The sequence below is a fragment of the Cygnus atratus genome, chromosome 6 (assembly GCF_013377495.2).
Source record: "Cygnus atratus isolate AKBS03 ecotype Queensland, Australia chromosome 6, CAtr_DNAZoo_HiC_assembly, whole genome shotgun sequence".
NCBI lineage: Eukaryota > Metazoa > Chordata > Aves > Anseriformes > Anatidae > Cygnus > Cygnus atratus.
Window position 1 is genome coordinate 30,695,681 of NC_066367.1, and position 13,529 is coordinate 30,709,209.

General features: G+C 47.2%; 1 protein-coding gene across 3 annotated transcripts; it reads right to left on the bottom strand.

Annotated features, from left to right (window-relative positions):
- Window positions 1-361: 361 nt before the first annotated feature.
- On the bottom strand, window positions 362-13,442 carry TMEM37 (transmembrane protein 37). Of its 3 annotated transcripts, none has more exons than XM_050711596.1 (4): window positions 13,109-13,442; window positions 11,240-12,244; window positions 7,826-7,935; window positions 368-3,390 (listed from the first exon to the last, which is right to left on the bottom strand). In XM_050711596.1, exons 3-4 carry the CDS (start codon window positions 7,913-7,915, stop codon window positions 2,818-2,820), a joined length of 663 nt encoding a protein of 220 aa, XP_050567553.1. In that variant the 5' UTR covers window positions 7,916-7,935; window positions 11,240-12,244; window positions 13,109-13,442; the 3' UTR covers window positions 368-2,817. The 3 variants fall into 3 exon arrangements, with proteins under 3 accessions (XP_035411958.1, XP_050567553.1, XP_050567552.1); XM_050711595.1 differs by having other exon boundaries at window positions 11,240-11,337; window positions 12,017-13,442; XM_035556065.1 differs by lacking the exons at window positions 7,826-7,935; window positions 11,240-12,244; window positions 13,109-13,442 and adding an exon at window positions 3,848-4,073 and having other exon boundaries at window positions 362-3,390.
- Between the last annotated feature and the right edge of the window lie 87 nt (window positions 13,443-13,529).

Here is a 13,529-nt window from a genome sequence, read left to right on the forward strand (position 1 = left end):
ACACAGGAAAGAGCTCTTTAGCTGGTAAACAGAGCACATGCTGCAGCAGGAAGTCATTCGGAGCCTGTAAGGTTATCTCTAATTCCCACAAAATGCAGCTGACCACCCCTTGTTTCAAAGCACAAGCAAGCGAGCTGGCTGCTTGGGTTGGTGCGGACACAAAGGGGAAGGAAAAGGAGTGAGCAGTGGCCACGCAGCCACATCTCCCCCTGTGGGAGCTCAGCAAAGCGCCGAGCTGCCATTTCTTCATCAGTCTGGCTGGGTAAACAGCTGGGTAGACCACACCTGGGAGAATACATTAACCCCACTCATCCCCTTAAACCTCTAAATATACAGAAAATGACAGTTCTCTTTTTTTTTTCAAAGAAATTTATTTAACAAAATTCAGTAATATTGCTTGCTTGACATTTCCAGAGGCTTCAGAAAATGAACAGTTGCCAACTGCAGCGCAGGATGCTGTATATGAGGACGTCTCCGAGACAATCAACCCTGTTTTGTAGCATTTAGCCACCAAAACGCATTTTCACCCAGCACTAGTAAGTCAAGCAGTACTATACAAAGCTAGCTGGAAAAATAAAAAAAAGTTACTGTATTTTCCCTGGAGGACTCCCTACCCCCAACAAAAGGCCTCTTCTCCAGTTAGCAGAGGGCGTCTTGAAATCACCCTCAACTGCACCGAGCCCTGTGTGAACTCAAAGGCCAATTGTCATCTGCCTCCTTCTGAGTGGAGTCAGAGGCACCGGCTGGGGACACGCTGTCTGTGCCTGCCCTCCTCCCAAGGGAGCAGGGGCTGCAGGCAGCATCCCGCAAGCAGTTTAGTTCTGTTTGGATGCCACCAGGAAGGCACTCTGTGAAGATACCCCCAGGTTCCTAGAAAAAGGAGAAATTGCCCTGCCCAACACAGGCATCCCTGCACACCAGGACTGATCGGTAGTTACTTGGGGCACCCAACCACCTGGTAACGCCAGGGTGCAGCCATCCGGGACTGCACCTTGCAGTCTCTCTCTGGGGTAAGTGGAGCAGTCAAAGCCAACAGCACTTGTCTCACCAGAAGATGTGCAAGTGGCATCGTCCAGAGCAAGCCTGGTCTGAAACTGCATTGCAGGAGACTGAGGAATGTTACCTTAAAAGTTTATGGCCACCCAAGAAGGCACAGGGACTGTTCTCATGAAGGAAGTCCACCCGAGTGCGTTCAGTAAGTGCAGATGTATGCTCCTACAACTCTTGCCTTACAAACAGCATTCAAACATGAATCTGGCTTGCCTACTCGTGGCTTGCCTACCTGGCCTTCATGCTGTGATGCTTTTGTCTTGGGTGAAAAATTGTATCAAACTTGCTGCACAGGAAAGGAAAATCTTGCTCTACAGCTACCAAACAAACTACAGGGATGAAACATGTAGAAACACCTGTACTAGAACAAAATACAAGCAGTCTTAACAGCAGATACAAAAAAAAAGACTAAACCAAAGACCCTGAAATACTCAGAACACATTTATCTCACAGTCAGTGTTGTACATTGCACAGGGAGGACACATTCAGGACAAACAACCTCTTGGTCTTCTCTCCTTTTACATCAGACACCACGAGGAACTTCAAAAGCTGCAACAGTTTTAGAGATCTTAACTAACCAATGGCAAGGGGTGGCCAGCCTTAATGATATTTCAGTCAAGTCTCTTTGGAGTTCCTCCAGCTGTGACAGATCAGAGCTGCCCCCACCAGCTGCTCCTTAAGTGATCACAGGCTTCTCCTCCTAGATCCACTGTTAATCAAGGGAAGAAAGGGACTTGGTGTGACTTGGGGTTTTCTCTGCTTAGGAGGAATATTAAAGGAAACTCTCAGCTAGAGGATGAGTGCATTTCCCACTGCCTCGGAGGGAAGCCTTCCTGACCAAAACACCCCAGGTGTGCCGAGATGTAGGAGTAAGCATGGTCTGCCCAGCCACAATGCCCACCCAAAGCTTGTCCCTCTCCTTCCATCCCCAGACAGACGGAAAAGAAACCAGGAAAAGGAAACCCCATCACAGCAAACTATGCAAGGGCTGTGAGGGAGCCAGCATGGGCGAGGGGCACTTGGCATTGACCAAGGTGCTGTATGGGCACTGACGAGCAGCAGGGGAGAGGCTGTGAGTGCAGGAACGTGCTGCTGCCCGAGGCAGGCGGTGCAGCCTTCCCGGAACTCCTGCATCGCCCCGAGCCTGCCCTCGGGCCCCGGGACAGCCACATTGCCCTGTCCCTCTGCTCAGAGGAGCTACAGACAGACCTACAGAGGCTGGGACAGGGATTGCAGCTGTAGGACACAACATAAGTGATCGGTTTGCCTGCGTGCCTTCTCTTTTGAAAGGGGAAAGGAGGAGAGCGAGGCCCAGAGAAGGTTTTCAGTAAGCATGGCCAGGCACAAGTCATCCATCCCTGAGACAGTACAAAGCCGTGAGATGCTCTGGAGGTGCGTCACACTCTTCACGGGCTCCAGAGCGCAGGGGAAAGCCCAGGAGCACCAAACCCACACCAGTACAGGCTTTGTGTAAGCCTCAAAAGCTGAGCCCACTTGTGTAGGCTGCAGCCTGCTCCTCCTCCACAAGCTCAGCAGGAAGCCTCCTTCTTCATCCATTCCTCCAGGAAGCTGCGTGCCAGCAGTAGCCAGTCCCAGACTCCGCGCTGACCAGTGGGCATGTCTTCTGCAATTGCCTGCCTGACTCACGCTTCCCTCCTTGCACGCGATTTAAGGCATGGTGTCCTTTTCAAACTTCATTAGACTCCCTTTTTTTTCCAGTCTAATTGGCAAAGCTGATTACACAAAGGCAGAGTACACCCTCGGCACCTAGATTTTTCCTACGCTGTTCCTGGGGTGCGTTATGCTGTTGATGTGCAGTCCACTGATCCCGTTGAGGAAGAAGAGAAAGGCTGCGATGAACTCGCACCAGTATGTCAGCGTGAAGCCCATGAAGGTGAGGTGATCCTTCATGAGGATGGAGAAGCTCAGAACCCCAGCAGCCGACAGCAAAAACGAGCCAAGGATGAGGACCGAGCCCATCGACCACTTGCGTCTCGAGTTGGCGTCTTCGCAGACCTGGGAGACCATCAGCAGCTCCAGGCCAAAGATAGCGACCACGACGGCAAAGGACACCATGCTCCTGATGGGAATCATGCCCACGCTCAGCCCCTCCACGTTGGCCAGGCCCAGGTCGGTGCTGCACTTCAGGACGCTGCCGTTGCTGACGGTGCAGAAGTGCCACAGCCCGAAGAGCTCGCCCCTCGCCAGCAGCCAGCGGCCATCGCAGACGGAGATGGACGAGAGGACGACGGCGATGGCCACGCACAGGATGATCAGGCTCCTGATCAGCGTCTCGAAGAAGGCTTTCTGCGGTCTCCGGTGCGCCAGCAGCCTCTGTGCCTTCAAGGGTGGTGGGGAAGGAGAAAAAGAGAGTTAGGAGCGCTTCTTCGGGCAGGAAGGAGGCTGTGGGGACAAGGCAGAGGGGGGCTCGCAGGACCGGTGACAGCGTTTGAGGTGATTTTGGCTCTGCCTGCCTGCACGTCGGGGGACAGGTTTGGGGCGCGGGGGCTCCGTGCAGAGCCTGATCCTGATCCCGATCCCTGCCCGGGCTGGAGGAAGCAGGGGGCCGGGGGGAGGATGGAAGGGGGCAAGAGGGGGTCCCAGGGGTGCAGCCCCCCCGGCTCTGCCCACCCCGAGCCCGGCTCTTCGCACCCCGCGGCTCCGACCCCCGGGGCTGGGGGTCCCAGCAGGGACGGGCAGGGGGGGGAAGCACCGAGGGGGCGACCGGAGCAGGAGCTTCCCCCCATCCCCACCCCGTCCGGGCTCCGCGGGGCCCAGGGGGCTGCCTCCGCCCTACCTGCGCCCCGATGGCCGTCATGCTGCCGGCGGCACCTCGCGCCGAGGAGAGGCCGGGGCGGGCTCCGGCCGCGGCCCTTTATGGCCCCGGAGGCGGCCGCCACGCCTGCGGGGCCCCCCCGCGGCTGAGTCAGCAGCAGCGCGGCCCCGACGGGCGGAGCCGGGCCGAGGCGAGCCGTGCTGGGCTGTGATGAGCCCAGCCGAGCCGTGCCGGGCCGTGCCGAGCCGGGCTCCACAGCCCAGGGCCGGGCCTGGGCTCCCCTCGCCCCCCGGCGGCCACCCCCCGGGCTGCCTGCGCCCCCTCATCGCTCCCCACCTGTGCTTTGCATCAGCAGAACCGGCTCTGCTCCCGAAGTTTCACGCCCTTGGTCTTTTCCTTGCTCGTGTTTTGCCCTCTTCTGATGAATTTACTGATCGGTTTTTACTTTATTATTATTACTGGGGGGGCAGAAGCAGCTTTAAAAAAGCCTAAAGGAAGTTGGCTTGTGCTGGGTTGTCAGGATCCCCTGTTGCGCTGCCTAAAGCTGGTCTCGGTTCCAGCAGAGATGGCTGTGGTGGTTCCACATGCCATGGTGGACACGTACCGTGGGTGGTTGCTCGTGGGTCAGCCCAAGCACAAAGAGCTGCCCACATCCTCTCCACCATGCCGTGGCAGAAGCTCTCATAACTGCACCCTTGCTCCAGTTTCCACTTCTGAACAAATTCTGAATTTCTGAACCCGCCTTTATGCGGGTTGTCTCATCACTGTCATCTCTACTCGGTTGTACACTTACGTTTCCTTTAAAAATACATACCTATATCTATATCTGCTCTGATTTGGCTGGGGGTGTTTCCTGTAGCACCATTTCTAGTAGTTTTCTTCCAGGGAGGAGCGTTCAGAACAACATGTTTACTTTAGTTTTTGCAGTTCACAATTTAATGATAAATTCTGACCTTTTTCTTCCTCTTGTCCTGCAAAAACCTTCATTTAATTGTTTTTCTTCCAGGCTGTATGCCTTATTGGATTATACTTCGATCAAACACTGCACTGGGATTTTCCACTTTTGCAACACAAAATTTTTGCAGGGTCTGTTGGTAAAACATCTTCTGTGGCTTTGTGAACTGCATCAGTTTTTGTTTGCCAACAACATCATCCAAGCTAGCAAAGTGGATCCTTACTGTGTCCCTTTCATTTTAGGTTCATCATACGGTAGAAGAGATTCATGAGCATCCTAAGCTATTTATTACACAGGTTTTTAAACAGCGTTTCTACATCAGCGTTGAGACTCATTACATTCAGTTGCTGTTATGTCTTTCTGCTTTTTAAGTTCTAGATTTAACAACATTTACTTATGGGTCAAAATGGCAAGCAGGCTGTGTTGTCTCATTTGCTGCATGAGATGAACAAACTCTGCTTGCACGTAGCGGTGCTAAGCAAATGCAGGCTGGGGCCAGACAAAATACACCGACTCTTATCTGGCAGAAACCTCACGTGACTTACGCTTTCTGTAACATAGGCTCAATCCAGCAAAGCACTAGGCGATTTGGCTCCTAATTAACAAAATTATTAATATGACTTTAAAGCATGTGTTACCCTAATGACTTCAGCATTTTTTTAATGAGGTGCATCCTGCTGAACAAGATCGTTTTTTTGTCAAAGCTAATGGGAGGCTCGCATGAGTAAATACGTGCATAAATCTTTACAGAAAGAGGAATCTAGTGAGTATTTTGGAAACCAAAACTGCTCCTTCTCATATTTGGATCCTTTAGTAGATATGCAGTTATCTGCCAAGATGGTTCGTTAAGGATAAGGATGGTGTTGTTACCCTATTTCTCCTGCAAACACAAAGTTGCTTTGATGTTTTGCACCTAATTTTTTTCCCCTCAAATATAAAACTCAAACCAGAATGAAACTTGACATGTAATTAATATCAGGATTGGATTTGTGTTTTCAGATTCATTCTTTACTTAAGTAACCAAGAGGAAGATGAAGATAACACTTGTAAATTAAAATTACTCGTAGTTTAGTATTTCTTTGTTTCTGCTGTTGCTGGGCTGGAGATTCGTTCTGGTAAAGATGTCTGGATTTATAAAACCTGCTAGAACCAGGCATCTTTTTCAAGGGGAAGAAAAATTTTCTCTTCGTCATCTTGTAATGATATATAAGCAATGTATGCTTACATATAAGTATACGAATGTAAGCAAGCCAAACATATTTTATGCCTTTCCAAGTTAAAAAATAACAGAATTGCTTGAAGAAAAGTTAGAGGAAAGATTGCAGAAAAATGCCTCAAGATGATCAGTTTGGAAAATTGTGTATGAAGAATGTTTTACAATAAAAAGTGCTTTATATTTAAAAAGGAAAACCAAAATTAATATTTTTCCCCTGTAGATGTTACCTATATTGTAACAGTATGGTAAATGACCTTTTAAACACTTCAAATGTATTTTTAGCTCGGCTGTGTTAATTTAGAGTGCTTGGGACATTGCCAGTTTCATTATTCTGTTTATAAAGTCCCTTTTCTCTATTGTTTAAGTGGGTATTTCACATCCTATCCCTGGAGAGAAAATTTTCAGGGAAATGTGTTCATAAATAATGGAAATTACCAGAGGTTGTTGTAAAGCATGGGATAGTTTAATCTGGTTCATTTCAAATAATATTTTTAACACTGACGAATCATTTCCAGCTTTTCTCCTGCAGAGGCAAGAGGAACATTCGAGACGGTCAGCTCAAAGTCTGGGAGTCACCGGGGCTTAGGAAGCAGTTACCTGGTGAAGTATTTCACTTTGAGGTAAAGCAGTGATTACCTGCCACACCGCCAGGCACCTTACAAATATTTAACAGTGATAAATCACAACTTCTGCCCGCAAACATTACGAACCAACCCAAACTAGCACGCTCTGGAAGCGACTGGATATTGCATGATACTTCACTGGCTTATGTATGCAACATGAAGGCTCTGTTCCTCCGTTTTCTCCCCGCAGCATGTACCCTGCGGCACGGGTTCTTCCAATCTTGCAGTCAGCTAGTTCTGCAAATGCATTTAGTTGCCTGTTGAGAAAAACTCTTTCCAGTCATGTCATCATAACTCTTGGGATAGCAACTGATCTAGCTAGGAATTTAAATCTTCATTTTTGTCAGATCCCTATTTCAAGGTATCTTTCCAGACAGAAATTGAGTTGATTTTGGAGACAAAGAGATCCTCAGTATCTGTGGTCTGACACTTTGAGAGATGCCCAAGGGATGTACAAAGGGCAAGATGGTTTCCTTCATATTTGCTAAAAAAAAATTAAAATTTAGGCAGCATTATGAGAAAGAGGCTAGCTGTCTTGCATCATTGTTCTTTTGCAAAAAAAAGAAAAAAGGCAACAGATTGAAAACACAAGTTCAAGAAGCCACATTCAGCTCAGGCTGAGTTCAACTGGAAAAGAGCTTCTGGAATGGGGTAAAGAGTCAGCAAGTAGCTGGCAAAATTGCTTAAGGCAAGCAGCTACCGGGAACACGGGCACAGTCACCCTCAACGAGTTGTGCCCCAGGCAACTCGCCTAACATGAGGGGGTTTTGGGTTGTACCAGGGCCCGTACAGCTTGGACCAACCCCTTGTCACAAACACTTTAGCTCACGATTTTCCTCACGCACAACTCGCCTAACATGAGGGGGTTTTGGGTTGTACCAGGGCCCGTACAGCTTGGACCAACCCCTTGTCACAAACACTTTAGCTCACGATTTTCCTCACGCACAACTCGCCTAACATGAGGGGGTTTTGGGTTGTACCAGGGCCCGTACAGCTTGGACCAACCCCTTGTCACAAACACTTTAGCTCACGATTTTCCTCACGTCACTGCAAGTTGCTGCAGCCAACAGGACAGCCTTGCCCGAACACGTAAAGGCTGCAGTTCAGCGCGTGAAGAGCAGACAGCTCCTGGGCCAGATGGCTTCACTTCGCCTCCTGTCCGAGGCCTCTCCTGTGCCAATTTCTTATATACTTACTGCACTCACCCAGCCGGGGGCTGTCGCGGGCGCTGCAGCCCCCGAAGCTCTCATCCACTGCTGGACATGGCAGGATGCACCGCAGAGGTTTGGGATCATTCATCCAGATCACACAGTATCTGTTAAGGTACTTGTTACTTTAAAAAAAAATTGATAATATGCACATCCACTACAGTGACTCTACTCCTTGATTCCCCCCCAGCCTCCCCAAACTAATATCTAAAAATAAGAAGAGATACTTTACACAGAAGGACAGACTTAAAGAAATAAGAGTTTTTATTCTGGATTTTTTTTTGTTTGTTTTTATTTTCATCAGTTTGTGGACCGACTGAAGCATCATATTACAGAGACCCAATATCAAGTGCTTGCTCGTTCTCCTTTGGATTCAACTCTTTTCAGGGACCTCCAGCAATAGTTGTGCTGGCTTAGGTCATATTATAGAGTGTTTGCATGAGTCTATAGCAGCATAAATCGATGCTTTAAAAATATATATTCAAGAAAGAAAATAAATCTCTAGCCTTTTAATATTGAAATATGGACCCACATTTTTATATTTAAGCTGGAGGAAAAATCCTATAAAAGACAGAAGAGAAACTGAATAACACAATTTTCCCCTTCTGTAAAAAGTCAGACCGATGCAGCTAAATACTCAGAGTTAAAAGTACCAAGCACATTGAACTAGTGAGCGTACCTTTCAGATTCAGAACTCATTCAAATAAGCAGTATGCCATTTCCTCCTAACGCTCCTATCTCAGCCCTGTGGTGAACACAGTGTCTTGCATACTTCGGTGGAAAAAGGTGTCTTTCTGGCTGTATTAGCTAAGAAATGTCGTTTTGTCAGGGTGTGGAGTGACCTGCCTGAGGCAATCCAGGCTTGCAAACAGAACAAGCGTATGACTTAGAACCCACTAGGCAGAGATTACACGACATCCCAGCTTGTCAGGACTTTGGGCTCTTTTTCACATCAATAAGGAACTTCTCATTGCAGCGGCAGTACTGAGAGCTAAAATAATCTTTGCTAACGTAAGGATTATCACATAAGGGATCTGCTGAGCCACTGATTCCACATCCAGGCTGTTTTTCATGTCACTGCTTTCATAAATTTCATAAATACAAGCATTTTGGCCAGATGTTCCTGGACTGCAATGGGCCCTCAAGTTTTCGGATATGCTCCATAATCTCCCCAGTCCCATGCTTATTAACTACACTGCATTTTTGAATGGTTTCTCCATTAGTCAAGACAGTCTCAAGTATCATAAAGTTTGCAAACATTAGAAGCACGACACACTAAAAAATGTTGAGAACACCTCTGTATGTCGTCAGGTACTTGATATGGCAAAAAGATTGCTCTAAAACTTCCCTGGCTGGCAGGATGGTTGTAAAAGATGAATCAGCTTCATATTAATCTGAGCAAAGTGTTAGAAGGGTCAGAGCTTGAAAAATAAATGTATGCCTCCTGGGACTAAAACATCCAGAAGCCACAGGCAGAAACAGGAATGAAAGTTAAAATACTGCTGCAGTCAAACTCCACATGAAAACATGTGGACTGGGAATAACCCAGCCAAGCTGTGTACACATTTTAGATGTGTCTTTTCTAGAGGAAATAGGCTCTTTTTGTAAATGAAGGAGACAGATTCATGCCTAGAATGGATCAATGTTATTCGCACTGTAAAATAGCGGCTGCATACTGGCTAATCTATAGATCACTTATCTGAGTCTGAAGATGCTTCATATACTTGTGGATGGGGAAAAAAACAGATCGTCTTTTTTTTTTTTGTATTTCTGTTCTATCAACTTTTGTACTTCCTAATTTACTACTGTGACTCACTCACATCTGCTGCATCTATGTAATATCAACTTGTTTTAGCTCTGAGCAGCACTGAAACCTGCAAGGCTGCACAACGCTTTTGAAATTACAGTTGTGGTGTTTAAAAACCCATCCAAGCCCCTCATTAATAATCAAACCCACAAATATGCACAAGACAGCTCGGATACCCAGTCACCCCAAAGTGGTATTGCCCAACACTGTTAGCTCTGAACACTCAGTGGACAAGCGCCTGTATTTTAAAACGCAAATACAATTGTCATTTATTTTTAGCACTACCATCAGGGTCAAATAAGTTCAAAGGTTAAAATATTGTTTTTGAGAAACGAGATCACTCCAGATTAGGGCTGGAGAATTTTGACAGAGAGACAGTTGCACACCGCAGTCACCTTCGGAATGCCTTTTATTTAGTCAAACAAAAAACTCAGCCTCTCAGGATGGAAGAAATCTGCTACGGTCCTAAAGCAGCACGCCAATACAGATTTGTTAAATTTGCACAAGGGGTGCTGCACTTTCATGAGTCTTTGGTAAGAGCAAGCATAACCCAAAAGCAAAAAGAAAAAAAAAGCCACACCCCTTATAGTTTCTCTCTAATTGCACTGGGTACCAGTCCACTGATTTCTCTATGCAAGAACTAATAGAAGAAGTGCGATAGACAGAACACTCTCTTATCAGACATGCAAGTTAGCATTTATTATTGCCACATCCAAAGTCCAGATTCCGTTCTGCACGCTCTGCAAACTCAGCAAACCAGACCTGAGTGCATGTATGCCAGCTGGCCTCTGACCTCCGGCGTGTTGGGCTTGTTTCAGTGCACGTCTTTTCCCCTTTCCAAACACTGCAAGGATCAGGATGTGGCTGTCCTTTCTTTGATCTAACACAGAGGAAATAGCAGCAACTCCCTGGACGGCTGTCAGAACAATCCCCTGTTTTGCAGCACTGTCCTGTCATGAAAAGCATCTGTTCCTCCACTGAGAGCACCTTATTACAGACAGAGCAATGATTCTGAAGTCATATTTTGGTTTGAGACTTGCTGCTTCTGTTTCAAAGCTCAAGAAAGGCTGTGTGCCTTAACGGTTGTGTGTTCTTATCACCGTATTAGTTTAATAAAAGCAGTTACCTCTACCTATAAGTTTGACCGTGGATGTCCTTAAACTATTCTTGCTGCAGCATCACTGCTGCCAAAGTGTTATTTGTGCAGCCCAGGAGCCTCATGCTCCATGCCAGCACACACTATGTGGTCTGTAAGTCAGCAACATTTTCAGAAGAGCCACACAGCCCACGCATTTTCAAGACATTCACCCTGCTGCTAAATCAGCAGCGCCTTGATTTAATTCACAGCCTTTTTCAGCATTCTCCCTGCAGTGGTAGTATCCATTAGCACCACAGCATTTCTGAAGAAAGAGAGCGCCTGCAGGCCAGCTTCCCAATAGCATCCAGTGCTTCGTTCAGTAATGATTTCCCAAGCACATGAATAGTTACTAGACGGGCAACTAACTTTTGTTTTGCTGCTTCTCATCACCAACACTGCCTACAGATATCAGTACCTTTGCTTCTGCCTCGATACCTTTCACAGTCTCTTCCTGCATAACTCTTACCTCTGTAAGAACTGGAATTTTGTGAGATGCGCTGTTGATTGCCAAAAAGCAGGGTAGATAGCACGACCGCAGACGTTACTCTCCTAAGGAAGGCGAAGCTGCGAGCAGGAAGAAGATATTACTATGGTAAAAAAGAAAGTACTTAAATAAAGATGTCCAAAAAAGAGTTCTCTGTCACTTGTATCGACAGGCAAGCAACATTATTTGTAAGCACAAAGTACTAAGTCTGACCAAGACCAAGGCCGTGCTGGGATAAGCGCTGCATGCACAGCCGTGTTTTCCTAATGGCCGACAGGAAAACAGTACTGTTATAATTAGTTGGGTCTCATAGGTAAAATAAAGCTGGCTTAGGAACAGGATATAGAACTTACTGCTCCCAGGCCTCTCTTTAGACAGAGAGCCCAATTCTGCTGTTTTAGCAAATGGCGTTTCTGAAGAGCCAAATGCCAGTTTTGACAGAAAGCACGGTGGCAAAACATGGCATGCTCACAGTTTATAAGCTTCCAGCAAACAAGAGCAGAAGTGGAAGCATTTGCCAGCGTGAGCTGCATTCTGCTACCAGTTGGCAGAATCCTCCCCAGCATCACAAAATACAGCTGTGAAGACAGAGCTGGTGGTGGAATTCAGGGCTGGCAAGAAGCTACAAACACCTCCTATGCTGCATGTCTGCTCTTACCCATGTTTTGCAAGTCGAATGTACTTAAACACTTAATATCAGACAATTAACAAAGGATACAAGAAGAAGTAAAAAAAAAGCCAAATGTTTACATTACTTACCCAGAAGAACAGGGAAGAACAAGAATAAGCAACTGTTTTCCTCATGAGAGCAGTGAGCAAGCCCTCCTTTATCCCAACACATTTCAAAGGGAAGTTGAAAAGTAACTCTGAGAGCATTTCCCAATGAAAGTAGCAAAGGGGGAAGTTAGTTTTTAGAATCAGAATATCCTGAGTTGGAAGGGACCCACAAGGATCATCGAGTCCAACCCCTGGCTCCACACAGGACCACTTGAAAAAAATCAGACAATATTTCTGAGCATTGTCCAAATGTTCCTTTAACTTCAGCAGGCTCAGTGCTGTGCCTACTTCCCTGGGGAGCCTGTCTCAGTGCCCGACCACCCCCTGGGTGCAGAACCTTTCCCTAACGCCCAGCCTGACCCTCCCCTGTCCCAGCTCCATGCCGTTCCCTCGGGTCCTGTCGCTGTCCCCAGAGAGCAGAGCTCAGCGCCTGCCCTCTCTGTGCTCTGCTCCCCTCATGAGGGAGCTGCAGGCCGCCATGAGGCCTCCCCTCAGCCTGCTCTGCTCCGGGCTGGACAAACCCAGGGACCTCAGCCGCTCCTCATGCTTGAAAGGAGGAAAGTCATCTCCATCTCTTACCAGTGGTATGAGAAAACACAAGTTAAATAACATGGCCAGCAAAGCCCGTGTAACTTAGTACAGAATTACATATTTACCTAGACGTATGTAATGACAGGTTTCATCCCTGTATATTTATAGAGGTATAGAAGTCGATTGCTTATCTGAAAGCACTGCGAGTTGAAGTCTTCACCCATCCAGACGATGCACAGTACAGCAGGAGTTAGAAGGCACTATTCCTGAATAAGGTTATGACTTCATTCTCATATGCTGGAACAGTTCCGTGTCACATTTCAAAGGCAAAAGCTCTTTCCCTAGCTAAAGGGCTATTAGAGATTTCTCTAAAACCCACAGTTGCAACAAACGTTTGACGATTACCCTTGCAAGTCCTGCTCAAAGAGCCTTGTAAGCAGTAAACGTATGCTTGATTCGCCCACCCCTCACCAAAGCTGCAGTACATGGCACCACTGATGCTCTGTGTTTAAAGCAGTACAGAAGCAAGGGCATCTACAGTACCTTTGTCTACAGAGCCCTTTCGTTCACGGACCACTTTTTGTTCAGATGATGAGTATCTGCTTTATCTCCTGAACCTTAACATTGTTGTTTGGGGATAACATCTCTGAGAAGCGTTTTATGGAAGATGATTTGGCAACTGTTAAATGAATCTGAAAGACACAGGCAATGAATATCCATGCTGTGTTTAAGTACACACAGCGTTAGACCTAGCCTCTTCAGGATAATCTCTGCGCTCCAGCTTTTGTGGGTTGCCGTTTATCCACACAAAAGGAAAGCAGTAAACGTCACTGATTTGGTTTGCACACAGGTCCGTGCCGCATGAACCATTGCCGAGCCCCCCCTAGCGGTGCGACGACTGGAGAGGCGAGCGCTAACCCTGCTCTAACTTGCCAGAAGTGTTCAAAAGCTGCAACATGGCCGT

Bases quoted from the DNA above. Each gene is read 5' to 3' on its own strand.
- TMEM37 (XM_050711596.1), bottom strand. From the start codon at position 7,915: ATGATCCCAAACCTCTGCGGTGCATCCTGCCATGTCCAGCAGTGGATG. The intron at 3,391-7,825 runs GTGAGTGCAGTA...CCACCCTTGAAG, and splicing joins CCGCGACAGCCCCCGGCTGG to GCACAGAGGCTGCTGGCGCA.